General features: G+C 43.6%; 1 protein-coding gene across 3 annotated transcripts; it reads right to left on the bottom strand.

The window, feature by feature from the left end:
- Positions 1-1295: 1295 nt before the first annotated feature.
- txlna (taxilin alpha) lies at positions 1296-27910 on the bottom strand. Of its 3 annotated transcripts, none has more exons than XM_084313383.1 (11): positions 27839-27910; positions 27059-27271; positions 19477-19758; positions 17712-17809; positions 15441-15611; positions 7923-8117; positions 7116-7235; positions 6028-6102; positions 5645-5737; positions 3373-3468; positions 1296-3113 (listed from the first exon to the last, which is right to left on the bottom strand). In XM_084313383.1, exons 2-11 carry the CDS (start codon positions 27258-27260, stop codon positions 2772-2774), a joined length of 1674 nt encoding a protein of 557 aa, XP_084169509.1. In that variant the 5' UTR covers positions 27261-27271; positions 27839-27910; the 3' UTR covers positions 1296-2771. The 3 variants fall into 3 exon arrangements, with proteins under 3 accessions (XP_084169509.1, XP_084169510.1, XP_084169511.1); XM_084313384.1 differs by having other exon boundaries at positions 17718-17809; XM_084313385.1 differs by having other exon boundaries at positions 19477-19737.
- Between the last annotated feature and the right edge of the window lie 20 nt (positions 27911-27930).

Below are 27930 nucleotides of genomic sequence, written 5' to 3'. Positions count from 1 at the left end.
TATATTAAGATTCAAATTCTTTATTGCCTATATTTAATGTAGTAAGGTATAATATAACCGACCCTCATCTGCACCCTTGTTTATACTGTTTATTTCTCAAATGTTTATATTGAGTTAAATATATTGTTTACACCATTTATTTTTCCCATTTTTATATTCAGATCTAATTTCATTGTCTATATTTATGTCTTTCTACCATTACCCTGCCCATACCTGTATGTATCCACCCCCATGCTGCTATGATGCACAAATGTCCCCAAGGTGATCAATAAAAGAATATCTCATCTTAAGTTGTTGATGAAAATGTACCCCCTTTGCTTTCTACCCAAAGCTTTTGGTAACTAAATGAAAAATCAGTCAAAAACTAAAATATAAACATGAACATATTTTATTTATCAAGAAACAAACAAGTATACAGGGCCAGATAAAAGTACTGCAAAACAGAAGAAATTAAGAGGGGAAACGGAATCTTTGGTTCTTGATCGCAGTCGATGGAATGTCCAAAATATAAGTCTGTCCTGTGGGACGATGGAAGAAATACAGCTCAACATCGGGGGGTTGATGATATCATACGTATTGACATTCTCAACCGTGTGGCCCATGACCTCACCGATGCTACATACTGTATGAAGTAGTACACAAGAATGGAGAGAATGGATGAGTTATAGGGAATTAAACCTTCATTAAAACTCTTTCATTGGCCATATTCACATGGCAGCCAAGGTGGGAACAGGGTGAACACTGAACAGGGAACCCAACCAGAGTGTGACATAATGAGCAATATGGCCGCGGTGTGAACATGGTCAATTGTGATGCGTCAGCTACGCTCACGTTACTGCCTGCGCATCGAAAGGAAAACTCAAACTCACAAACGTCGGCATCAGGGAGTGGCACAATATTCACTTCAGTCTTTTAAGCAAAAACAGAGCTCCGTTGTGAAAACAGCTCACCTGTGTTTACATCCATGCAGGGCAGGGGGGTACATGTATATGGGTCAGTGAACAGTTAATATACATTCTCAGCGAAGTGCTTTGTCAGTTCAGACTGCCTACAGGAACAAAAGAAATTGTGTTAGGGTTGCATAGAGATCCTTGAACATTCTCTTCATTCGAGCCACGCTTTCCAAACTACTGCAGCTCATCGGCGATGGGGAGGCAACAATCTTAGCAGGACGAAAAAACAACACACATCTTAAACACAAATGCACAGGGTTGATGGGCCTGAAATCACAAAGAAGTCGGTGAAGTGGAAAAGTGGTTATGAGTGAAGCCAGCAAAAAAAAAGAAAAAAAAAAGAAATTAAACACGAGCAACCGAACATGAGACTAGTCGGGAATGCTAAAGTTGGTCCAAAAAAAACAGTAGCTTTGTGAACCATCTTGATTATGGAGGAAAATTAAAAAGACTGTTTATATTGATAGTGGTGTTTTGTAAAGATACACAAGTGTTAAAATAAACATAATATATCACAATAAATATGGTCCACGGAAATCAGAAGCGCTGTGCAACTAAAGAGGTGCAATAATTAATTTAACGAACGGCGCTAAATCTTCTAGAATGAACACGAGCAGTTTGTAGATCTGTTATTTTTTTTATTTATCTTTTTCCCCCTTCATTTTCCTCCGATTTTCTCCCATCCCAATGTTAGTCGTTATGCCAATTCCCAATCCCCTTCCTGGTCGCTGCGCACTTACCCCCCACAGTCGGTCTGGGAGAGTGGAGGCTACCACGTAGTACCACGTGCTTCCTCCGACACACGTCCAGCCAATCAACCGCTTCATTTCACCTGGCAGTGCGGATTCTCATTGAGAGGGCGTAGCGTGTGGAAGGATCACACTATCCCACTCAGGTCCTATCCGCGCTTAGCAGGCGCCCCGATCGAACTGTAGGAGTCGCTGTTTACAACGACCTGGACCCACCCCGCCAGCTTCTCCCACCCTCTAATACTGCCAATTGTATTAGTGTGAACGGCCAGCCAAGCTGGTGACAACCCCGGAGCTGTGAGCTGGATTCGAACAGGCGAATTCAGCCGCTCCGGGGTTTGGTGACGAACGCAATCTCCGTTACGCCACCTGACCGCCCCTGTAGATCTGTTCTATCGACATCTGTGCGGTTTGAAAATCAGAATGGAAAAACTATTTCTACAATCACCCCCCAAATTAGATCCTCTGCTAGCATGCTTTATGTAGTTATAAACTATTATATTAACTGGAGAAAATCATTACGTGATGAGATTTTTAGAAGAGGAAATGGGAAACAGAATGTGCTAGTACTTAACATGGCCATCGTAATACTGCAAACTCTATGCATCAAAACCATAAACCTTTAATCTCACACCAAAAAAAATTCACACAAAAATCCCAGAGACAGACAGAATACAGAAAATATATATTGCGCCTCCAATAACATTAGCTTTTACCATCTCAAGCAGCATCGATACTCTTGCTTAAATCTTCAATATTGTGTAGGTGTCAAAAAGGAACGTGGAGCAGAACAGAAGACAGATTGCAGGACAGGAACCCTCTAGAAGGCACAATCTTCCCATCGTTAGCATGAACCCCACAGAGGAATCAGGAAAGACGCAAGTTAACCCTACCACCGATTGGGGATCAGACGTTTACTAATTTCTCTGCAACATCTCAAACTGGAACTGATACTGGATCAGTGCTTAGGATCAACGTCATCCAGCAGAGTAGTGGTGGCTTGCTTGCAGGCTGGTTGGTTGGTTGGTGGGGAGAGGGGAGGAGGAGGAGACCGTGAGCAGCATTTGCCTCAATCCTGGGTGGCGAGGGGCTGAGCGCAGGCCTCTCCTACTGAGCTTTCAGTGTCCAACTCTGGGCCACAGTGGCAGGAGTGGGAGCAGGGTGTGGGGTCCGGGGAAGGGGGGCTGTCGGGGTCTGGGCTGGGCTCTTGTGGGGAGTCTGTGGGGGGTAGAGAGAGCACCTCGGCCCTTGGGTCAGCGGTGGGCGCTGCAGGGCCGCCGTCGTCCTTACTGCTGAGGCTCTGGACCTTCTTACTGAGCTCGTTGCGTTCGATCTGCAGCGCCCGGGACAACTTCTCTAGCCTCTGGACTTTCACCTGGAGCCCCTCAAACTCACGGTCCCGCAAGGTTTTCTACACAAAGCACACAGAACAACAATCAAACTAAATGACGGCGGGTACATACACACACAGCAAGTCAAGTGAAGTCTATTAGCATGTCCCAAACTGGGCAATTCCTATTACAGCATATAAATAAGAACTCCAAAAAAAACAATACAGTAAACATACATAAACAAGAAGAACACCGACAGACATCTGAGCCTGCTGGCTAGTTCTCACACATAGTTCTGAAGCCCTTTGCTCACATCCAGACACTAAGAAGACAGCTCACCTCCTCAGCCATCTCCAGAAGAGCCTTGTTGCTGCTCTCCCATCTGGTGCGATACATGGTCGTCTCCTTCTCAAGCTTCTTGATCTTCTTTGTCATCTAAAAGAGACACACATACACTAAGTATTTAATTATGTCCAGTATTGCAAACAGGCAAGGGACAAGACACATTGTAAATACAGTCGGGTATTAACACATTGAGTGCCACGGACGCTTTTTATCATTAGTTCATGCCGACCTTTGAATGCCCCCGACGCTATATAGCGTTTGTTTGCCGTTTTTTTTATTTATTGGCGATTTGAATTCATATTTCATCAATCGAGCCTCGGGTTAGTGCTGCAGTCTCTCTGAGCTCAATTGGGAAGATACCGCCCCCTATCGTCTCTCCCTGTGTAACTGCACCCCATTACTTTAGACCAGGGGTCAGGAACCTTTTTGACTGGGAGAGCCATAAAAGCCAAATATTTCTAAATAGATTTCATTGAGAGCCATATAGTATTTTTAACGTATAATAAATTAAATATGTCTTACTTTTAATGCGACTTCTGGTGCTGCATGGTTTTGCTGATGGCCTTGTAATCTGGTTCATACGTGGTGAGGTTGAGCTTCATGCAGGCGTTGAGGCTTCCATCAGTTAAACGTGAGCGTAGGTTGGTCTTAATGTTCCTCATATGCGAGAATGACTGCCCACATGCATATGTAGAGCCAAACATGGTCAATACGGCAATACTCACGCTGCATTGTGTGGTATGTCACAGGAAGCTCGTTCCAAGTTTTAAGAATCAGCTGGTCTTCAGGTTGAAGATTTTTAATTTCTGTCCACTTGTCCCTCGCCAGCTCTGCTCGCTATATCTTCAGCTACAGATACTATTAGCTGTATCTTCAAAACTAATTTCTGTTTACTTTAAAATGACAGTATTATTAAGAAATATCACAAGTATTAAATTTTTTTTTTTTTACTCAAACATTTCTGGGAGCCATATGCTGTCACCAGAAGAGCCATAGGTTCCGGACCCCTGCTTTAGACTGATGCAGCGGGAGTGGTCAGTTTGCAGGGAGAGTGGTAAGTTTGCTCATTTTACTTTTCCGTCAAGCCAACTGAAGAGACCAAGTGATCGCCGGCCATCAGAACAGCGTGGCTTATGTATTTACAGTACCAACACTAATCAATAAGCGTGATCAATATTTGGAATGGCGATCAGGAATTGGAATAATCTTTTTGGATAACATCTGATCTCAGGTAAGGAATTTATTTTACCAGTCTTAGGATAATCAGAGCTATTTTCAAAGAGATATAAGCTTTTGCCCTATGCGTGTGTGTGTGTGCGCGGTGATTCCTGATTAGGAAACGAGATAATCGATTTTTGAGCCCGCCTCTATAGCGTGTATAAGTACACATATACTATCGATAATCTAGCGTTTATTTGAAAACGATTCATAAATAGGCCGAAAAATGACAACATATGTAACCAGTGGGTTACATATGTCCTTGGCTGACGAGCAAGTTGTAGCATACGGCCAGGGGTCTCCAGGGAGGGTCTGAATGACACCTAGCCAGACCTCACTCCATGTTAGCGCTGTGCCATTCTTTTAATATATTTAAAAACAATCCAATGAATGAACCAAGCAGGCTTCCATCATAAGCATGTAGCTTGCTAGCTTGTCGTTGCGCATAGATTTTATGATTTTTTTTAAATAAACGGCAACACGTAGAGAGAGAGGAAGGGAGACAAAGAATTGGGTGGAAGGAAACTCGGTAATAGTATGCCAATGTGAGACTGGCGACCGGCCCATATCATCAGCCAGACTAGATCAAGTTAAATGCTTTCATCCTGAATGTCCCTGGAGGTTGTCCTATGGAAAGACAGTGTAGTGCAATAGTCTAACCAGGTATGCAGGGGCATTAAACACCAAATACCCTGGCCCAGCTCCCAATACAGAATGAGAGCTGTGGAGGAAGCACTAAAACATGTGCCTATTTTGTGTTTTAACTTTTCAACTCAAAAGATGTGCACATATTTTGGACGCAGAGCCAGAGTTTTGCCTAAAAGAGGACGTTGACTTTAAAAAGGGTCTGTAATATACAGTATCCGTTTCAAGGGCACAGAAAGCGTCTCCTCCACACCACTGAACAATACCTTGCCAACTGCTCGACTCTCGTCCCAGTGAGAGCAGCCACCCGAGAGCCTCTCACGACTAGCTGGCGAACCCAACAGTCAAACGTTACATACAAGCAACTTTGCAGACAACAATAAACACATCACATCTTCCTCACCTTCTCCATCTCCTGTTTGAAGGTAGTGAACACCTCGTTGCTCTTGGATAAAGTGGTCTGGAACTCCTCAAACTTCTCAGTGTATAACGACAGCTAAGAGGGAGCGGGAAAAAGAGCCATTAAGGATTTTGAGGACACGGGCTGTAATATTCCATGCAGTTGGTCGGTTTCAGTAATCGAATCCTTTAGACGTGGAACCACAGAAGTCTAGTTTTTGAAAACCTTTCCATGGCTTGTGGGCGGTACGCGCGAATTCCGACCCCAACAGTATACAAGCTCTCCCGTCTCTCATCCATCATCCACCCTTTCATATCCTGCTAAACAGACTAATGTGGTCTGAAGAGTTCAGTCTCATCATCAGTGAAGGTTCCAGGCAGACAGACCTGCTGTTTCAGGTGGACCTCCTGCTGCTTCATCAGCTCACACATCCGCTGAGACTCCACTGCTTCTTTCAGCAACTAGAGGGAGGGAGAAAGAGAAAGGAGGTAGGGAAGGAGGGATGGAGAGAAAGAGAAAGGAGGTAGGGAAGGAGGGCGGGAGAGAAAGAGAAAGGAGGGAGGGAGAGAAAGGCGGTAGGGAAGGAGGGAGAGAGAAAGGGAAAGGAGGTAGGGAAGCAGGGAGGGAGAGAAAGGAGGTAGGGAAGGAGAGAAAGGGAAAGGAGGTAGGGAAGGAGGGAGGGACAGAAAGGAGGTAGGGAAGGAGAGAAAAGGAAAGGAGGTAGGGAAGGATGGAGGGACAGAAAGCGAGATTGTGAGCTTAGCACAGGCTCTTAGTCTCACGTTTATGGGAATGATTTAAGAGACTTTTATTCTGTGGGTTTATGGGGATGATTTAAAAAAGGTCCCCTATTTTATAAATGGCCTTTTCCAGTGGTTTGCATTGTTTTCTAGCAATGTGGGGTTGTACCAACAACGACTAGATGTGAAATCTCTACCCAGTCCCGTTTCTTCAGTACAGCAGAGACAAGAACCTCCCCCACTGAACCAAGCCATTCTGAATTTACTCGGATCTGTGACGTGTAAGAATTCTGATCTGCCACCGCCCTCCCACAATCAACTGTGATACGTTGAAATTATGAGCAGCAAGTGGAAATAATGCGGAAGCGGTTTCGACAGCAGAGACCTTCAGGCACCAAAGTACTTGATTAAAAATACAAAACAATGAATTTTATTGAAAAAACTTAGATGTGTTCCATACTCACAGGAATTGTGTAAAATTGCCCAAAAAGTTAAAAATAGGGGACCTTTAAATGTATTTTATGGGGATGTGTTTATGGGGATGATTTAAGAGTATTTTATTCTACGTGTTTATGGGGATGATTTAAGAGTATTTTATTCTACGTGTTTATGGGGATGATTTAAGAGTATTTTATTCTATGTGTTTATGGGGATGATTTAAGTCTTTTATTCTACGTGTTTATGGGGATGATTTAAGAGTCTTTTATTCTGTGTGTTTAGTGGGGGGGACTCACAAACTCCTTCTCTCTGTGGTGGCGCTCCTCACACTCCTTGAGCAGCTCCTGTCCCTGGTGAAGCTTGGCGTCCAGAAGCTGCTGCTGGAGGTCCTTGTGCTTGAACACCTTGTCTATGTGCTGGGAGCCGGACAAGGAGAGAGAGAGGTGGATATACAGGAATATATTAAACATATCATCAACGAGAGAGATGGTGCAATACCAAAGACAAACAATAACTTACAGGAATGTTCAGAGAGAAAGAGCCAAACAGAGCAGAGAGACTGATTCAAGACACAAACATGCACCAATCAAACATAGACAATACGTGAATTCTGAATAGGGTATTGTATTAAGTATGGCTGGCCCCATGTTATGATGTCATCAGTCCTCCAAATCTACCGCACAATGCAAGGTTTTTAGGAAGTCATTTGTGGTAACATTAGCTACCAATGATCTGAATCAAAGACTAAATTTGATTAACCCTACCTAGTGTTAGCAAACATTTGGTAGTTGATCCGTTTAATAGCAAATGCTTTCTCTAATGCTTGCCAACTAATGCACTGGTCAGCACTGTTGCCTCACAGCAAGATGGACCCGGGTGAGAACCCAGCAGGGGGGTTTGCAGTGTTCTCCTGCATTTGTGTGGCTTTCCTTAGAGTACTCTGGCTTCCTCCCACACCAGAAGACATGACGCATGCTAGGCATACTCCTGCCGTTGCCCATGACCCAGTTACCAGCATTAGAAGAGTTTTATGGCCTTAAATTGAGAATTATGAATTTAATACCCCCGCAGATACCACACAGACAGACAGACAGACATCACACCTCTTCCCGTAGCTCGTACTGCTCGATAAGCTTCTTGAGCTTCTCAGCCAGTTCAGTGTTCTCCTGCCGCAGGCTGGCGTTCCTCTCGTTGTGCTGCTCCATCTGCGCCTGGATGTCGTTCAGAGTCACCTGGAAGTGGGACGTCACCTCCTTCCTCTTTTCCTCCTCCACCCGCGCTCTCTGAATGCCGTCCTCCTGCGAGGGGAGAGGGAGAGCGTGAAACAACGGGTCCTAGACGTTAGCGCTTTGCGTTGTGTCGTCTGACCTTTAACACATCGTGCGCCAATACCGTTGTACGACGTGTTTCAAGTTCATGCTAATTCTGCCAATCCACGACGTTATTGAGATCATATTTCATATTTTCGCCATGTTATTCATATTTCCCTCACGGAGCCTGGTCTGATGCAGTGGGACTCGGCACAACTCTGCAACGCTTCAATACTGCCCCCTGGTGGATGATCGGCGAGTTGCAAAACCGGAAATGGCCGAGTCGACCTTGGTGCGTCTCCGAAATGCGTCCGGCACTCGCATATTGTTGCGGGACTCTAGCCACACACCGTGGATATGGATCGCTGCCATAACTCAATAATTGACATGATTTGGGCGTGTATTATTATTATTATACAAACTAGGGATGCGATATGAAAATTGGCCACCGATACCGATTGTTCAACTAACACAATCGGCCGATACCGATACTTGTGGCAAAAAATAAGTATTTGTAATTTTTTTTTATTTAAATTTTTTTAATGAAACTACTGTATATTTGTATGTGTATGTTTGTATTTGTAGGCCTCTTTACTTACTTAAAAAAAAGGAAACATCAAGAAATATGTTTATGGTATTAATTCCACCATGCCATGTAGCACTATTCCTCTCCCAGTATCGTCTGGCGGCCTGCAGATGGATACTATTCTCTCAACCAGAGCTCTCAGCCAATGCAATAGAACCATTTTGATTGACAGTCGATTCGGCCAATTACGCCACACCGCTAGCACCCACCTCCTGCTGTTCTTACCACCAATCGGCAAGCGTTTATTCATTTTCTACTTTCGGGCATGCCGCCATTGATCTGCTTGCGACTCGAGAGCACAACAAACTTAACGTTAGCTGCCCGGCCCGCCGACCAGCGCTCCACAGCATGACCAAATGAGACATAATGATTTTACTGCAACAAATGTTATAATAAAACAAAGCCTTTCTATACATTTGTCTGGTTGAAAACTTTATGAACAGATTGCAGAATGGGTAGTTGGGTACGGAATGAGCAACGGAATGGAACTGAGCTATGAACGGAGTAATGCCTTGCTTACTTGCTGTGTTCGGGTAAATAATATGCTGATGTTATATTGAACGTGTAACACTAACTATATAACGTTATTAACTAACTAGCTACCGTCCCGGGAGCTCACGTTGATGCCTGGATGGTGCTAGCTAACTAGCTACCGTCCCGGGAGCTCACGTTGATGCCTGGATGGTGCTAGCTAACTAGCTACCGTCCCGGGAGCTCACGTCGATGCCTGGATGGTGCTAGCTAACTAGCTACCGTCCCGGGAGCTCACATCGATGCCTGGATGGTGCTAGCTAACTAGCTACCATCCCGGGAGCTCACGTCGATGCCTGGATGGTGCTAGCTAACTAGCTACCGTCCCGGGAGCTCACGTCGATGCCTGGATGGTGCTAGCTAACTAGCTACCGTCCCGGGAGCTCACGTCGATGCCTGGATGGTGCTAGCTAACTAGCTACCGTCCCGGGAGCTCACGTCGATGCCTGGATGGTGCTAGCTAACAAGCTACCGTCCCGGGAGCTCACGTCGATGCCTGGATGGTGCTAGCTAACTAGCTACCGTCCCGGGAGCTCACGTCGATGCCTGGATGGTGCTAGCTAACAAGCTACCGTCCCGGGAGCTCACGTCGATGCCTGGATGGTGCTAGCTAACTAGCTACCGTCCCGGGAGCTCACGTTGATGCCTGGATGGTGCTAGCCAACTAGCTACCGTCCCGGGAGCTCACGTTGATGCCTGGATGGTGCTAGCTAACTAGCTACCGTCCCGGGAGCTCACGTCGATGCCTGGATGGTGCTAGCTAACTAGCTACCGTCCCGGGAGCTCACGTCGATGCCTGGATGGTGCTAGCTAACTAGCTACCGTCCCGGGAGCTCACGTCGATGCCTGGATGGTGCTAGCTAACTAGCTACCGTCCCGGGAGCTCACGTCGATGCCTGGATGGTGCTAGCTAACTAGCTACCGTCCCGGGAGCTCACGTCGATGCCTGGATGGTGCTAGCTAACTAGCTACCGTCCCGGGAGCTCACGTCGATGCCTGGATGGTGCTAGCTAACTAGCTACCGTCCCGGGAGCTCACGTTGATGCCTGGATGGTGCTAGCTAACTAGCTACCGTCCCGGGAGCTCACGTTGATGCCTGGATGGTGCTAGCTAACTAGCTACCGTCCCGGGAGCTCACGTTGATGCCTGGATGGTGCTAGCTAACTAGCTACCGTCCCGGGAGCTCACGTTGATACCTACTAACTGGCTACCGTTCTGCGATTTGTTTACTTCGAGGTTGAAGAAAGTGCACTTTTAGGTTGAAAGAACGGGGGCCGGGGGCGGCGTTGTGCAGGTCGCGACGCGGTTTGCCTTTTGACGCGACACAAATTGATGGATATTTATCGGCTACTGCCATCGGCACATTCGAGCTTATCGGCCGATTGCAGTCAACAAGGCACTTATCGGCCGATACTAGGGATGTCCGATATTATCGGTCGACCGATATTATCGGCCGATATCGGCAGTAAAATGTGATATCGGAAAATATCTGTATCGAATTTTTTTTTTTTTTACATTTATTTAACCTTTATTTACTCAGGCAAGCAAGTAAGAACCAATTCTTATTTTATTTATTGTCAAAAGTATGCATGTTGGTTTAATTCAACAACAAGAGATATGTAATGTTAATTTTTTCTTTTTTAATTATCATATTTTGCACAGATAATGCTTACATTTAGAAAGCCTTTTGAATGCATCCAGTGAAATTATTAATTACCTGAAATTATTCAGTTTTTTTGGGGGGGAAACCCTGCATATATCGGTATCGGTTGATATCGGTATCGAAATTAAGAGTTGGACAATATCGGAATATCGGTATCGGTAAAAAAGCCAATATCGAGCATCCCTAGCCGATACCGATACCCGACCGATACATCGGTGCACCCCTAATACAAACCGGAAATGGATCGACTCGATGGCCGCCAGATAAGTGGGATCTTTTTGCTCCAGTCTCATCGCCCAACGGTAAGAGGACGCTGACGTTACTTTCAGCCTGTTTGTTTATTATTATCCATGCAAACTGCTCTCATCAATATATCACCCATACTACATAAAGCATTTAACGACGATCACGGAATTATAAACGACCCCCGGCCCCCCCTCCGTTCATCCGCGCATGATCAGTCATAGCGTCTAGTTTAGCGGAAAACGTTTATTTTGTACATTATCTAACGTTAACACGAACCTAAACTAACGTTACAACTAACCTAAAGTTAGTTTAGGTTCGTGTTAACGTTAGATAATGTACAAAATAAACATTTTCCGCTGCTATAAACATTGCACTTTTATTTTGAAAACCCCAGAAAGGAAGTCATTATATTTGCTTTACCATCCTGTTCTGTGTTAGCTCCGGTTAGCTCCGAGCGTGCAGCAGTTAGTATTATATTATCAATACCAGCCATTGGATTACTGTTTTCTAAATTGGGGAGGCTTTTAATCGTCAAGGTAAGAGGATTTTAAGTCGGGCTGGGCGATATGGAAAAAAATCATATCGCGATAACGATATGATAATTTTTTTTTATTTCTCGATATCGATAATTATCGAATTGTTAAATTGTTAAAGTATAGAAAAATTAAATAAAAATTAACAACATATGTATGTTTATTTTGCAGCAATTCTTTGTCATTGCCGCCATCTTTAGTGTTACATCCCCTCACACTCCAGTTCTCAGGCTGCAGCTGGTTTAAAAGCTAAAGTAAACCGGCTTCTCTGCTGGCTGTGGCTCCAGAGGAGTTGAACAGTTCTGGCTCTGCTAGTTTATTTTCGATCTTTTGGCGCTTTTTTGGTGGACAAACCACCGCACATGTGCACTGTGACTCGTGACTGGAGTCTAGTTCTGCTAGCACACATAGCCTACTGTGTACAGACGGTTTCAATGTATTTTAAATTAGAAAGCAAACAAAATAAATGGACAAGAGAAAAAGAAATCTGAATTTGGTCAGTATTGTCATTTGGACAAGCAAAGCCATTACTTTAAGTTGCAGGCAAGAAAGACAAGTCTGTCCACTGTCTCTGGTTTTAAAACTGCCCTGTTGCAGGTATAAAAAAAAAAAAAAAAAAAAAAAAAAATTATTTCGATATTCGATATCGATTATTAAAATATATTACGATATTTATCGTTATCGTTATATCGCCCAGCCCTAAGTCATGGTATCCATAAACTTCAATCGGTTCGGATCCTTTGAAGGAATGAGAATATCAACAAACCTGTAGGGAACGTCAGGCTACTGTCCTCCCTCACTTCCAGTGATGAAGCTAAGCTACGCCAACGGAGCGACTGTTCCCAAAGCTAAATGCACGCACAGAGACAAAAAAGGTATGCATCTTCTTGTCTAACTCCAGGGAAGATGTTAAATAAGCTAATTTCCCAAAATGTTGGAGTTTTCCTTTAAGGCGAGTCGCAGTGATGGTGTGAATAGTGAGACTGAGACAAATTCCTCAAAAGATGATCTCCTGTCCCATCAGACATATTATCCAGACAAAAGCAGATAGTATATTATTATAGTATATTACAGAGTTACAGATATGATTGTAGCAATGTGATTTATCACAAGCAGTTACATGTCTTGTTCTTTCACAAGGTTTCACAACATATGCGCGTGTGTGCGCGCAGACAATTAGCATCTCACGGTCGATTGACGGCCAACTGTAGAACTGGCAATATTGCTTAATACGAGAGCCAAGTGAACACCAAATTAACACTAATGAGGATTTTAGTAACACATCCATTTCTCCTTTGATTGAAATTGGATGACGCATACCGGTACTTTGTTTGCCGCAGGGAGTGTTAATACCACCCATAAAATCTCTGGATCATATCTGGAGAGCTTAGACATCTTTTTGTACCTGCATTTAAATCCTAAACAACCAGTAACAGATATGGGTGAGGGTAGATATAGATGGGAGATCTTTATTGATAATGAACATGTATACATTAGGGGTGGACGGTATGGTCTAAAATTTATATCACGGTATAATTTGAAGCATAGACGGTAACGGTATATATCACGGTATCAGTGTTTCCGTTAGAATAATCTTTTTTTGCCCGATAGGCAGGATAAAGAATGACATCCTCAAGGCATGTAGATTTATAATATTTTAACTTAAAACTAGGCTACTTTTGCGTATACAGTCATTATATTCCAAATAAAATAAGTCCCGAGTCGAGACTCCGTGCTGCTCCCAACGAATCCCAATAGTATGCAACTGCAGAGCAGCAGAGCAGGGGCGCTTTCAGGTCCGGTTACAGGCCCGCTCAACAGCGCCCCCAACCCAACTGCTGAATTGCCAATGGCTGAATTGGAGTATTGCACTGTGCAGGCACAGCGGCCCCACTCTGCGGCTGCATGCTTCTTGCAAAATCCAGCATCCAGCTCCGGCTGCCCAGCCGTCGTTATCAGAACACTACACACATATCATAATGTTCACAGCAAACTGTAGTTGATCACCAGGTATTAGGGATGCCCCGATCGATCGGCCACCGATGGTTATCGGCCGATACTCAGTATAAATATGCAATCTGTGAATTCCGATAATGAGTCATATTCGCCGATCGCGGAAACCGATCAAGCGAAGGTCTCACTCGCTGTCTGTCTCAGACACACAGGACCTGCAAACTGCCGCTGCTCCTCCTCCCTAGCTCCGCCCGCCCCCGTGTAGAGTTTGTAAACACTGAGGACTGAGAGGAGGCTCCCCTGCTCGAGTCTGTAGTGCATTCGACCTGAGCTAACGTTAGCTATCTAGCTATCGTTACTGTTTAAACAAAATTACCCAGTCAACTATTCACGTTTAAAATAATTTTTAATTTCTTTTTAATCAAAAACAATCGGTATCGGATCGGTATCGGCCGATATGGCTCACGACGATCGGTGATCGGTGGCAAAAAACGTGATCGGGGCATCCCTACCAGGTATGTTTTATTAACGTAGAATAATTCATATAAGAAAAACGATAGGGAAATCTCTTACCTTTCTCCACTGGTTAAAAATGCCAAGAACTGAAATTGAAACTTGCTGTGCGCCGTGGTGATATGTGTTTATTATGAAATGACAATTGCGTGTTGACACGCCCACTGCGCGAAGCCTCCTAAATAACTTTTTCCAGTTTGCACATATCTATTATCTATGACTAATTCTATCTATTTTTAGGGGCAAATGCGAGTGAAATAGTCACTGTGGTTACATGACGTCATTGCTATTTTAGAGCTGCTCTACCGGTTATAAGGTATAGTCAAAATTCATACCGTTTATACCGTATACCGTCCACCCCTAGTATACATAGAGGTCCACCATTATCAAAAGGATAAAAACGCAAGAAAGCTTACAGCTCATTTACATTGCGGTCCTTCAAATGTCGGAGTAATATGCCTGGATGCGTGTAGGTGTATGAGAGTATGAGTGCATGATACAACATGCACTTGTCAGAGCCTGTGGGTAAAGCGAGGGTGTGCCCACCACGCAGGGGGGAGGAAAACATAGGGAGATAAAATACATTAAAAAAATGTATAAGACAGGGGCGGTTAGGTGGCGTAGCGGAGATTGCATTCGTCACCAACCCCGGAGCTGTGAGCTGGATTCGCCTGTTCGAATCCAGCTCACAGCTCCGGGGTTGTCACCAGCTTGGCTGGCCGTTGACACTAATACAATTGGCTGTATTAGAGGGTGGCAGAAGCTGGCGGGGTGGGTCCGGGTCGTTGTAAACAGCGACAGTTCGGTCGGGGCGCCTGCTAAGCGCGGATAGGACCTGAGTGGGATAGTGTGATCCTTCCACACGCTACGCCCTCTCAGGGAGGATCCGCTCTGCCAGGTGAAAAGAAGCGGTTGATTGGCTGGACGTGTGTCGGAGGAAGCACGTGATAGCCTCCACTCTCCCAGATTATCTGACTGTGGGGGGTAAGTGCGCAGCGACCAGGAAGGGGATTGGGACTTGGCATACGACTAACATTGGGATGGGAGAAAATCGGAGGAAAATGGGGGGAAAAGATCAATTAAAAAAAATATATATATATATATATAAGACAATTAAAAATAGTTATATATATAAATAAACTAAGATAAAATAAAAAATAATTAAACCCAGGTTCTGCTTCTCCTGATCCAGCTCTTGACTTTGAAAAAACGAGATAACAGTAGCTAGCCTGAAAAGCAACAGCAACAATAACATCATGTGTTCCCTCATGTCTCTCCATGCGTACCTTGAGCGTGCGGTTGTGTCTCTGGAGCTCTCGGCACAGGCTCTCCAGCTTGCTGCGGGCCAGGATGGCCTTGCTGTGCTCGTTCCTCAGGTGGTCCTTCTCCTGGACCAGCTGACTCTGCTTCTTCTGCAGCAATCGCATCTGCTTCTGGGAGTTACGCTGCTCCTCCAGCTGACGACACACAAATCAAATAACATTTTCTTTGTAAAGCCCGAGGTCACAAGGTAATGTCCCCATGGGCTGGACAAGTCTTCTTTAAACAAGTCAAGAAGAAACATCACAATAAATCAAGAACAAAATAAATCCACCATAAAATCCAAATAGGCAACACTAAAGGAAAAACTCACTAAAAACATAGCAATAGGAAAAAGCACCACAGGCGAAGGGGAGGAGAGAAACCTTAGAAGGGCCCAAACAGGCATGCACACACAGGGTCAGTTTAGATTAGAATATCAGAACATCTTATTATAACCAGATCAGCTGTCAAAATATTTACTCAGGTAATTAGAAAAATATATTGCTACTAGCTGTAGACGGAGACAGTGTCCTCTCTCTTTGTAGGCTACTAGCTGTACAGAACCAGTGTCCTGTCTCTGTATGCTACTAGCTTTAGATAATATCAGTGTCCTCTCTCTGTATGCTACTAGCTGTATATGGTATATCAGTGTCCTCTCCCTGTAGGCTACTAGCTGTAGATAGCATCAATGTCCTCTCCCTGTAGGCTACTAGCTGTAGATAATATCAGTGTCCTCTCCCTGTAGGCTACTAGCTGTAGATAGCATCAATGTCCTCTCTCTGTAGGCTACTAGCTGTAGATGGTATCAGTGTCCTCTCCCTGTAGGCTACTAGCTGTAGATAGCATCAGTGTCCTCTCAGTATGTTACTAGCTCTCTCTGGGCTGCAGTTTCACCTCCAGCCATTAGAAATGCTGCAACTGCAGTCTCCACGGGCCCTGCTCCATCCATCAGCCTCTTCCAGACTCAGTCAGCTGAAATAGGCCACGGCTGGCAGCTCTGACACGTTGCCAAACCGTACACACTACCGCTCCCTCCCTCCCTCGCTCTCACATGCCCGACAAGAACATACACGTCGTGCCAATACGCGACTCGGCTTCCTAAATCAGGCAGAGCATCGGTTACAACCACCAATATGCAACGTGCACGGCCCTGTGATTATTTCAGGACTCTCTTTTAAATTCACTCATTCATTCAACCTTCATTTAGGTCGCTAAAATCATTGAGTTCAACTCTCAAGATGTAGAGAAATACAGCACACAAAAATGTAAAAAAAAACAACAACAAGACAGTCAATCAATAAAACAATTAAAAACAAGCACAGACTGCAGCACACGTAGAGGACACAGGACATGAGTCTGCATTGCATCAGGGCGTGTGTAGGCAGCATGCAGCTCAGTGCATCACCGGCGCATCCATAAGAGCCACACCTTACTCAGCTGTCCGGCCTGAGAGAACTCACATCAACAGAACAAAGAAACTCCACATGACTGAACACCTGGGTCTAGGAGTTTTTTCTTGCAACACTTAGGTACACACACGTGTGCTGTTGTCAAGACTACAGTCAAGTTCAACACAAACCAAGACGGGCCTAGTTTATTTAAATATTATATATAATTTTTAAGTTGCCACTAAGAATCAAGTAGAGCAGCTTAAAAGGTATAATCTGTAATGATGCCAAACGGCAACCTCTAGGCCAAATAGCCCCACTCTGTATTACACCTTGTTTTAACTTTTTTGTTTTGGTTCCGATGTGTGGGTTGAAAGTATGTTTAGTAACTCATCAGACTGAATTTCTCCAGACCTCTCTTGGCAGAGCCTGCGGTGTGGCCAGCAGTAGCAACCCCTCCCCCTACACTCACTGAAATCAAATCCACACGTCAGACGGAAACAAAAACTATAAACAAAGTGCAGTGCAGTCATCTTTTGACCAGAGACTTGACGACATTACAGATTCTACCTTCAAATACATGGTTTGGTTATCTGGCGATTACGATCAGTGAAACACCAACGCTAACACCAAAAAACTGCTCAAAACCCACCTCTTCAACTTGGCCTTTAACCCCTAATCTCTCACTTTATATGTATATGTTGTGTCTGTCCACTGTCTGTTACTTTGTTATCCCCCCCCCCCATGTAAAGCGACCTTGGGTCTCTTGAAAGGCGCTATATAAAATAGTTATTATTATTAGAGGAATGGGAGTGAGAGGGTAAACCACAGCCTCTTACAACATAAGACTTGGTCACAAACACTCACACTCACCAGCTCAGCGTACTTCTTGCAGAGGCCTGCCAGCTTTTCTTCCGGAGTGCTGAGGGTGTTCAGAGTCTGCATCAGAAGGGTGATCTCCTTGCCTGAACAACAACAACAACAAAACAACACATTGTAGGGCTACACAAAAGCTCCAGAATACCTACCCGAATTAGAACAGGGTATCTGCAGGTTTCAGCTAGTTACATTTAAGACTTTAAGACCTTTTTAATACCACTTAGAGCTAAATTTAACACCAATTTCACGACAAATACAAGCAAAAAAATAAAACACATAGTGACACCGAAGGGTGTGCTGCACTTGCGGCACTTACGCGACAATTTACAAGCTCTCACCACACACGAGCTCCTGGTAGCCTCGCAAAAAAAACAACGACTTGAACCTTGAATACCTTTTACGGCCTTAAATAGAAAATTATGAATTTAATACTTTGTACGATTTTTTTATACCCTGCAGAAATACACAAATTATATTATCTGTGGCTCTGATACATATTGATCAGTAGGCTTTTTCCCCCCTCCAGTATCCTAACTTCAACAAGTGGACATTCGCAAAAAAGCTGCAACCTTTTTTACGATAGGCCACTTTTAGCAAATTGGCAAAAACACACACTTGACCTCGAAGCCAAGTTTTAGCCTCCTGGGGGCGAAACCTGTGGCCGCTAGAGAGTGAGTGGGGAAAAGTCTGTGGACCGACCCAACTGACAAGTGTGACCTATAGAGCTGCTGGTCGTAGCTACAAAGGTGTTTCATAGGCAACATTTTCAACAAAATGTTATAGTCTATTATTTAGTAAGTCGGCAATGGAAAAATACCCCCCCCCCCCCATTTTAGTTAGAAATATAGCCTGCCCTTTCTCTTATCTATGTTGCCACAGCATTAAACAAAGCACAAAAGGAGGTCTGGACACTAGGCTTGCCGTGGTAGTCTGGGATACCGGTGTGTCTGGGATACCGGTGTGACTCAGTGTCCAGGCATCCACCAAGTACATACATTTATTTTATAGAAATAAAACCCACTTAGTTCATTTTCGCACATCAGTGCCCATGTTCATCAAATATACTCTTAATTAAAATACTGTGTGTAAAAGTGTGTTATCAATACTTAAGACAACATTATAAACTGAAAGTGTCTGCGTGGACAGCAGAGCTATTTTATAGGAGTCGCAGTACGGAGTAGTTTAAGTTTCACTTTCACTTTTAGGCTCTAGAGACGACACGACAGGTTACATAACAATGGCGGAGGACTTGGCAGTCTTTTTGGATTCAAACCCTGCAGCAGCTCGACTGGAGAGGAGCTCAGACCAGCAACAGTGTGGTTGCATGTCTTGCACGATACGCGAAATGGATAGAAAATGTATGGAAGGTATTACTCTCGATTGTTTTTTTTTTATTAGAACCTAATGTCAACTCTGTCCAATGAAGAAACTAGTCTTTGAAAATGTATTAAAAACAGATGTAGATGGACAGACATTTTATTTGGTTGTTTGTTTGATGTGCGTTTTAATTATTTCCCTTACCTCTGTGATGTATGTACCATCTGGCTCTATTCTATTTATTTATTTATTTAAAAGAATGGTGTCCCCTTTCCCTGTTACCCTTCGAGGGGACCTTTTGTCTTCTCGCCAGGCCGTCATTATAAATAAGAATGTTCTTAATTGACCTGCCTGGTTAAATAGTAGTTAAAGGTTCTCTTTTTCTTTAAAAGTCCTCCCGACACCGAGCCTGGCGACAGAGCCGCTCCTTGCTTACCCAGTCCCTTCACTTTCTTCTTCTCCTGCGTCTTCTTGGGCTCCTTCTCCACCACGCCGCCCCCTCCGTTGACCTTGGCCTCCACCGGCTTGACGTGCTGCTTCTCGCCGGCCAGGCCGTTGAGCTCGGCGACGTGCGACTGGCCGTTGGGCAGGGCGACCGCGTCATCGCAGATGTCCTCCAGGCAGTAGGTGCTGAGTATGTCCTCCAGCTGTCGGCTCAGCTCCTCGGCCATGTCGCCACCCCGGGACGCCTGGGCCACTGGAACCACGGGCAGAAACGCTTTAATTGTCAAATAGGATGAAAGCAAAGAGAGACGTTTCTTACCGATTACAACGAGGAGGAAGCGGATCAACAAGCTCCACAGAACAGACGCACGTGGTACAATGACAACAGACGGTAAGCCTGTTTGCACCGCTCTTCACGTTAAATACCATCAGTGTTAGCAACGTGACATACAGAAGGCTGGATGGTCTAGAGGTAAAGAGGTCGGCCAGTAACCGAAAGGTTGCCGGTTCGATCCCTGCCACGGTTGGGAGGGTGTATTCCAGCTGTGAGCTGGTGACTGAAGGCTGGCTGGCATTACATATACCTACGGTGCCCACCATCTCTGCCTAAGTGCCCTTGAGAAAGGCACTGAACCCAAAAAATTGCTCCAGGGGGCACTGCACTAACCTCTGATTAAATGCATATGTGTGGGGGACTGTGTGTATGTGTAACTAGGAGGGATAGGCAAAAAGACGCATTTCAATTGCCTTGTGTACATTGACAATAAAGTAATCTTCTTCTACAGTGTTTCCCACAGGAATGGAGGCTCTGCCACCACTGTCGTTACCATGTGTGAGCAGACAAATTAAGAAAACAGCTGCACATGTTTTTCTTTTTTAAATATAAATACCGATACTATAATAAAGCCACATGCATACAATATTTGTGCAGCTTCAGTCCATTTTAGTATCAATTATATACATTGTTGTCAAACTCTCCCCTGTTGCCTTGACTGGCTTACTGTAGTTGATTAGCTATGCTTAGCCACTATGGGTGTAACGATGCATCGAAATGCATCGATTCTAATGTGACGATTCAACTGCATCGATTAGAATCTAAATCAATCTATAAAAAAAAAAAAAAAAAAAAAACTTTTTATGTTTATTCTTTTGTGTGTATTGTTTTTATTGACCTATATAGTCCATTCATGCTGAGTGAATCAGTTCCCCCAGCCACATTTGTGTATTCACATTTTTTTGGGGGATTATCTGATAGAAATGGAATCGTGGTCAAATGAAGAGATTTCATGATGCATTGAATCGTTGCCTGAAGAATCGTAATCGAATTTAATCGTTGTGAGGTCACATCGTTACACCCCTATTAGCAACTGCTACCTCTTGTCCTCTCTTTCCCTGCAACTCTCATGCTGAGATCTTGGCTTCTCGATAGGCTTGAAATGCTCGGCGTCGATATTTACAATCTCAACATCACGGCGCAATTTCAGCTCGTCAGAGGCACCGATCATAATGATTCTCAAAGCCACCAACCGATCACGCTTAAAAATAGAAGCTGGTCAAGTGTGAAGCAAAGCCTACAGTGAGAGATCTGGTCAGAAAACCCAGAGGCAATAAAAAAGTATCAACAGGCTCTACTGCACCATTTCTCTGTGGGGGAAAGTAACAAAACCACCTGATATTGCCACCCTCCTCCGAAAGCTTGCCTAGTATGCAGTCAGGATGCGCTTCTTTCATTACGTTTTGAATATCAGCATTTCTTACCCATTACCTGATACTTGTTTCAGTATGAATTCAATGGCTTTGACTACTGGCACTTAAAAAAAAGACACGCCACAACAATTTAGTGGCTTTAACTTGATGTAGCTAAGTAGGCCTGGTACCGACCGCTTCGTTGTCTCCTCTCCCTCCATATGTGCATCTGCTAAGCTGGTGAGTGTAGAAGTTAACAAGCAAGGGGGAGGAGCACCTACTTCAGTGAGGCCCAGGAGAGGAAGAGAGAAAGAGAAAGAGAGATACTATAGAGAGCATGTGAGAGGACGATATCATGGGGCTGGGTGATTAATCGAGTTTCAATTTCAGATACAATTTTGGCTTGCAATTCCATGCAAATGTCAACCTCACCATAAAAATTTTTAAATAACATGATCATAACCAAACCAATTTCAAATGTATCATCAAGGTCTATATTTTGAAGTACAAAATAGATTTGATCGTAATATTTATGAGAATGCATGTTTTTCACAATACAGGAGGAGACACAATGATGTTTTTCGATTAACCTAATTGTATGACTTTCTGAATGGCAAAAAAAAATCAGATATTTTTCTAACCTCACCTTTGGTCATGAAGGGCTGTTGTATCAATATGTGAATCAATTATGTACTTTGTGTCTTTCCATTGGCAGGTGAAGCATGCTGTTATAATGCCCCTTTATGGGACAGCAAATGTAACATCCATAACGTTTAGCAGGAAAAGTTGTCATAAAACATGCATCTGGAATGCAATGTCAACCAAACCTCCTAAGCAAAGCTAACTTTTATAAAGATGACATATTAGCAACAATTAGTCATTCTGGTCTTATTTTTTGTATTCTTTACCAGTGTTATGGATGTTACCGTTATGGATGTTACATTGCAAGTGACGGATGTTACATTGCAAATGTGTGTTGTTAAGTCCGATTATGACCCCTTTGTTTGAAGTATAATTTACACATTTTAGTTACACTTAGAGATAAAGTTGAGCCTGCAATAAGAAATGTTTTGACCTTTTGGATTTTGAGATAGCGTTATGGATGTTTACAGAAATTGACAAGCTTTTCGGACTCACTGAACACATGATGAAAACTCTGTGAATATCTTTTTCAAAGAATAACATGTTTACTATCACTTTGTAGGGAAGGGTTTGAGGTACCCAAAAAGCACATTCAGGAAAACCTGGCATTTCCTCTCAAGGAATGAATCACAAAAAAGTGCCGTTATGGATGTTACATTTTTGCCTTATGGATGTTACACGTCTGAAATAGACAAAAAACACTATCAAAAATGTGTGTTGTTAAGTCCGATTATGACCCCTTTGTTTGATTTAAATCAGAAGTATTTTATGACTCCTTGTTTGATTAAAATCCAACATATTTCCATATTTGGTCTAGGCAGAGCAGTGTACACGTTAGCCTACTGCTAATCGGCTGCTGTCGGCCATCTCCCCCTCGCGTCTGCTCAGCCTACATGTGTATTAGTTATTGTTTTGCCGAGTATCGTGACAAGAAACCCACCCCAAAAAACACAGAAACCCCAAATGAAACCAAACGAGTATTATTCCAGGGACGACATTTCAAGACAGGCCCCAGGAATGAAGTGACCATAAGAGAAGGAGTCAAGCAGAGGGTTCAGAAACGCCACATGACCATGTCCCTTATGGAGGCTTAAACCAAAGAGGACAAGTCCTGGGTCCGTTTTGATCAGATTCGTGAACACCTCAATCCTCACATGTATAACAGAGGGAGATACCATTTCTCTGAACCAGTCCAGGCAGAGTGAATTGGACTTGATTTTTTTTTTTATCCACTTTTTCTCCCATTTTCTATATTTTCTCCCATCCCAATTTCGTATCATCCAATTCAACCATCCCCTGTCACGAACGCTGTTTCTTGCCTCCCACAAGCCGGCTGCAATGTGGACTAAGTCATACATAGCACAAGTCCCCTCCGGTACTTGAGGTAACAGCAGTCGTAGAGCTGCCGCGATAACCGCATTACCGCGGTATCGCTGTTGCATCACGCTCACCGCAGAATACCGCGTCACCGCTGTTTTTTATCATAATAATAAAGTTGGCTTGCGGCTCTGCAGATATACCCTACTCGGTTCCAAGCGACCCTATTGGTCCAGCCTGGCTCTGCGGCTCTGCAGATACCCCCTACTCGACGCGTCACACTTTGTAGCCTCTGAACGAAAACAGAACGCCACGCCGCGCCGCCATCTTTACTGCCTCGCTAAGGATGCATTTAATTCAGGATTTGTTTGCGACAGAACCAAGTGCAATAAACAAAAAAGAATGGATTCACTGTGTATTCTGCCTTATTTATTGATGAAACAAAACCGACATCAACCCAATTTACCACCGAGCGGAGAGTTTAGTGTCACAACAAGATCGCTGATGTGTTAAGTTTGTTGTTGTGATTAGCCTAATACTACAGTCAGCCGATATACACGAGAGGTAACAACGTTAAACCCGGGTTTGCTTGGTAGAATACACAATGAGAGGTAACGTTAGCTTTGGCAGAATAGACGCAACGAGAGTCTGGTTAATGTTGTTATTGATTGATTGATTGAAACTGTGTTAAACTCTGGCTTGCTGCAAGCCCTCGGACATCTATGCCCACGGAGCTTTCAGTGTACACAAGCGAGCGGCGGCGGCCCCGCCTGCATCCCCATTCCCCAAACGGAGTAGTACCTGGCTGCAGTGGAAAAGGAACGAAGTACCAGGTGCCTAAAGCGGGTCGAGTCGAGTAGGTAATATGCAGTGGAAAAGCGCCATTAGACTAGAGGCAGGCTATAAGGGTAGACTACTAAAAAAAAAAAAAATGCATTCAAACTTTTTTTCTTTTTGTGCGCACTGTGCGGTAATTACCGCGGCGGTAGGAAATATTGCGCAAATTCGTGCGGTAAGGAAAATATCAATACCGCGGCAGCTCTAAGCAGTCGCATCTTTTCACCTGCGCAGCTCGATCTCTCAGTGGCGAGGAGTAACGCGTGGGAGGCTCACGCTGCCCCCGACACTTCATTATTCTACTGCGCAGGCGCACCAACCGACCTGTAGGAGTCGCTGTCCACAACGCCCGATCCCCACCCATCAGTTTCCCACCCCCTAATACGGCCAATGTGTATTAGTATGAACGACCAGCTAAACTGAAAGCAATGTGGAGCGCTGGGCTCGCATTCGTGGCGAGCGCCTTGCCCACTACGCCACGTAGCCGCCCTTGGACTTGATTTTTTACAACTTTCTTTTTCATGGTGAGCAGGTGAGGTTGCCATTTTCATGGAATTGCTCCAAAACTCATTTTCTGATTTAACCGATATTAATATTGCTGTTCTCTGTATAGAAAACACTTTTTTATGTTAATCAAATAAAGAGCTATTTTCAAAAAACTTTTTGTAATTTATTTTCAGAAGTGACTGATATTTTGAAGCTATTTAAGATTTGTGTGGTTTTTGTGATGTCACAATATGTCATAATAGAACATTCTAGAACATGTGATGTCACAGTATGATGTCATAATCGAACATTCTAGAACATTTGTGTTCTATATATATTCACCAACTCTCAGCATTTCCTGGCATTTTTTCAGACTACAACATGAATCCAGACTGGTTTGACCCTCAAAATGGTCCACCGAAGTCAAACACATGTGGGTAAAGCCCTATTTTTGATAGTGTTTTTTGTCTATTTCAGACGTGTGTAACATCCATAACGCAAAAATGTAACATCCATAACGGCACTTTGTGATTCATTCCTTGAGAGGAAATGTCAGGTTTTCCTGAATGTGCTTTTTGGGTACCTCAAACCCTTCCCTACAAAGTGATAGTAAACATGTTATTCTTTGAAAAATATATTCACAGAGTTTTCATTATGTGTTCAGTGAGTCCGAAAAGCTTGTCAATTCCGTAACATCCATAACGCTGTGTATTTTGTCACCTATCTCAAAATCCAAAAGGTCAAAACATTTCTTACTGCAGGCTCATCTTTATCTCAATAAGTGTAACTAAAATGTGTAAATTATACTTCCAAATTCAAATCGATGCCTTGTCAATGTTAAGTTAAGTTTCCAATGCTCTCTCTGAATGTAACATCCATAACGCTGGAATTGCCCTTCCCACAAATCATGAATAAATAGATAAAACGATTATCGTGCTGCATGCCATGTTACTCTCATTTACAGCTCGTGTTCAGGGAGTCGCACATCGCGTTTCTAGTTATTTTGAAACGTCTTTGGTCACTTGTAGAAGATGACAGAAGGGCAGCCTTTGGTCGAGAGGAAATGTAAAACGAATTCAGTCGTCGTCATATGATGTTCTCAAATCAATGAGTAATCATGTTTAATAATCGTGATTTCAATCATCAATCAAAATAATCGTGATTGTGCGTGCATTTTGCCTACCATATAAGAGGAAAACACATTCATGGATTTTATCCACATTTTGGAAGACTGTTTGCTCTGGCCGTCTGCATGTTAGTTGTAACGATCCACAACAGATGAATCTATGGAAAACACTGCAGTATGGCTGCAGCTGTGAGAAGAGAGTGTCTAGTAGCACATAAAACATTAAAAGTGCACTGGGTGGAGTGGAACAGAGGCGATCAGAGGTCAGGTCTAAATATGGATGAGTCTGTTAAGACTTCTTATAAACTCTTTGCACCCACGGCATGGGTTAAAATGTCATAGCCGAGTCGGAATCCTTAGAGACGTGTTAATCATGCTCAATTTCCACAGGCAAACCGTATCTGCCTTTTGTCCAGTATTTCAAGTTCAAGTTCAAGTTTCTTTAATAGTTGTCATACAGAAGTACAGAATACTTTTGTACAAAATGCTTCTTACTGTTGCGCTCCAGAGACTGTGCATGACAAGATAAGTATGAAATAAAAACATAGTAAAAATTAGAAGAAAAAAAAAGAGGTCACAGTGTTCAGTTTAGACATATGTACAATGTTCGTAGACGTAGTTACCATACAATATACAATACTGTGCAGTGTACTAATATACAATACTATATAGTGCAAGGCATAAATGGACGAGGTGCAGTTTAGGTACAATTCACAGTAGGTGTACGAGTTGTAGTGCAGATCCTTTATGATCATTGCTCACTGCAGAAAGGACTAAGGAGTCTATGGGAATCGATAGATCTCCTGCAACTGTGACAATAAACGTTGCCCATCTCCTGTTTCCTACCAATAGCCCAACATACACTTCCACATTGCTATGAAACGCTTGTAGCAATAGGGAGTCTTGTTCCAGCAATTCTCCAGCTTCACTTTACACAGAAGAAAATACCCAGACTTTTCCAAGTTGTGAGATGGGTCAGACCAGTGTCATATTATTTAAAAGTGCTGTAAGTGGTATTTGTGTTAAAACAAGTGGTCTACATGTATTAAAAAAAAATAAAAAAAATAACTTGAATCAAGTAAAATGGCAAGAGTTCTTGAAATAAGTTCTTAAAAATATACAGAGTCCCCTCCCCTGATGGATAAAGTGGGATGGGATACCAGAAAATGTATGTTGTGTTTACTGCAGAGTACTAGCGACCCATGTTACTGACCAAGATGGCTGTTGTGAAATGTAGAGCTATTCAACACTAATTGAAAACAAGAAAATACCACTCACAGCATCCTTAATAATATAATAATGAACCCTTCATCTTTCCACAGAAACCAGTATAAAAACGGCTCCGGGACGAATGCGCTCTAGATGAGTCAAACCTACAAAGTGTATAACATATCCGATCAACGTGGCTCTCTTGTAAAGAGTCAATGCATGCAACCCCCTTGGAAGAAGAAGACTGCAACTACAACAACGCAACCTTTACCTTGTTTCCCCACCGCATCGCTAGTTGGAGGTGTGTTGGTCTGTGGCGTCTCTGGTTGAGACTCCTTCGGGCTGATGCTGCTGCTGTCACCGTCTCTCCCCGCCGCTGCAGTTCCCTCCATCTCCTCCAGGGCGGCGGCGGCTGGTGCATCGGTGACCCCCTGGTGGGTGACCACCGTCTCTTCCGCGTCTTGCTTCTTCATCTTTTTACTATCTGTTTAATGTTAGCAAACATAATCACTTATTAAAACAAAAAACATCAACATGAGCTAGCTAGCCGATTACACGAACTTTATGGTCGGATACTAGCCACCACAATTGAATAGTAAAGTCATTAGTTAGTTATGAGACTGACCTAACGTTGTGTTTTAAGTCCTTGGTAACGTCGGAGCTAATGTTAGCTAACTCGGCTTGTTTTAGTTACCTGGGGTTTAGTTAATGAGCGGACTTCCAACTTGCCACTTCAGATATCTCGTTACCGAACCCTAGTTCAAGTGATACTAACGTTTGGTCCACAGAGCTATAAGCTAAAGAAGCCAAATAACAACCGAACGCGGTCCATGTTTGGTAGCATTTGCGTGTGTGACGCTAACTTACTGGAAAGTAACGTCAGCTAGCTTCTGGTTTTACGCTAAAAGGTAAGAGGACAGTTGCTAATGTTAGCTATTCTAAAGTAGATTTGAAAACGTACTGTTACTTCGAGAACACCTTAGACGTGATTTATCAATCAATGAATTTATTAATAATGATTCACAACAGAATGTAAATGGTCGTTTATTACCTTTTCGTGCAGACTCAGTAAATCTTGTTGTTGGGGAGACGCGCTGTACTGTAGCTTCCTGAGCAGCGTGGAGCCAGGGACACAGCACACTT

This window comes from Notolepis coatsorum, assembly GCF_963971535.1.
Source record: "Notolepis coatsorum genome assembly, chromosome: 4".
In the NCBI taxonomy this organism is placed as follows: Eukaryota; Metazoa; Chordata; class Actinopteri; order Aulopiformes; family Paralepididae; genus Notolepis; species Notolepis coatsorum.
Note: the sequence above shows the minus strand (reverse complement) of the source record. Positions and strands in the feature narration are given on the sequence as shown.

Bases quoted from the DNA above. Each gene is read 5' to 3' on its own strand.
- txlna (XM_084313383.1), bottom strand. From the start codon at position 27,260: ATGAAGAAGCAAGACGCGGAAGAGACGGTGGTCACCCACCAGGGGGTC. The intron at 19,759-27,058 runs GTAAAGGTTGCG...TGACAATTAAAG, and splicing joins CGATGCGGTGGGGAAACAAG to CGTTTCTGCCCGTGGTTCCA. The intron at 15,612-17,711 runs GTGAGTGTTTGT...GTGTGTCGTCAG, and splicing joins AGTACGCTGAGCTGGTGAGT to CTGGAGGAGCAGCGTAACTC.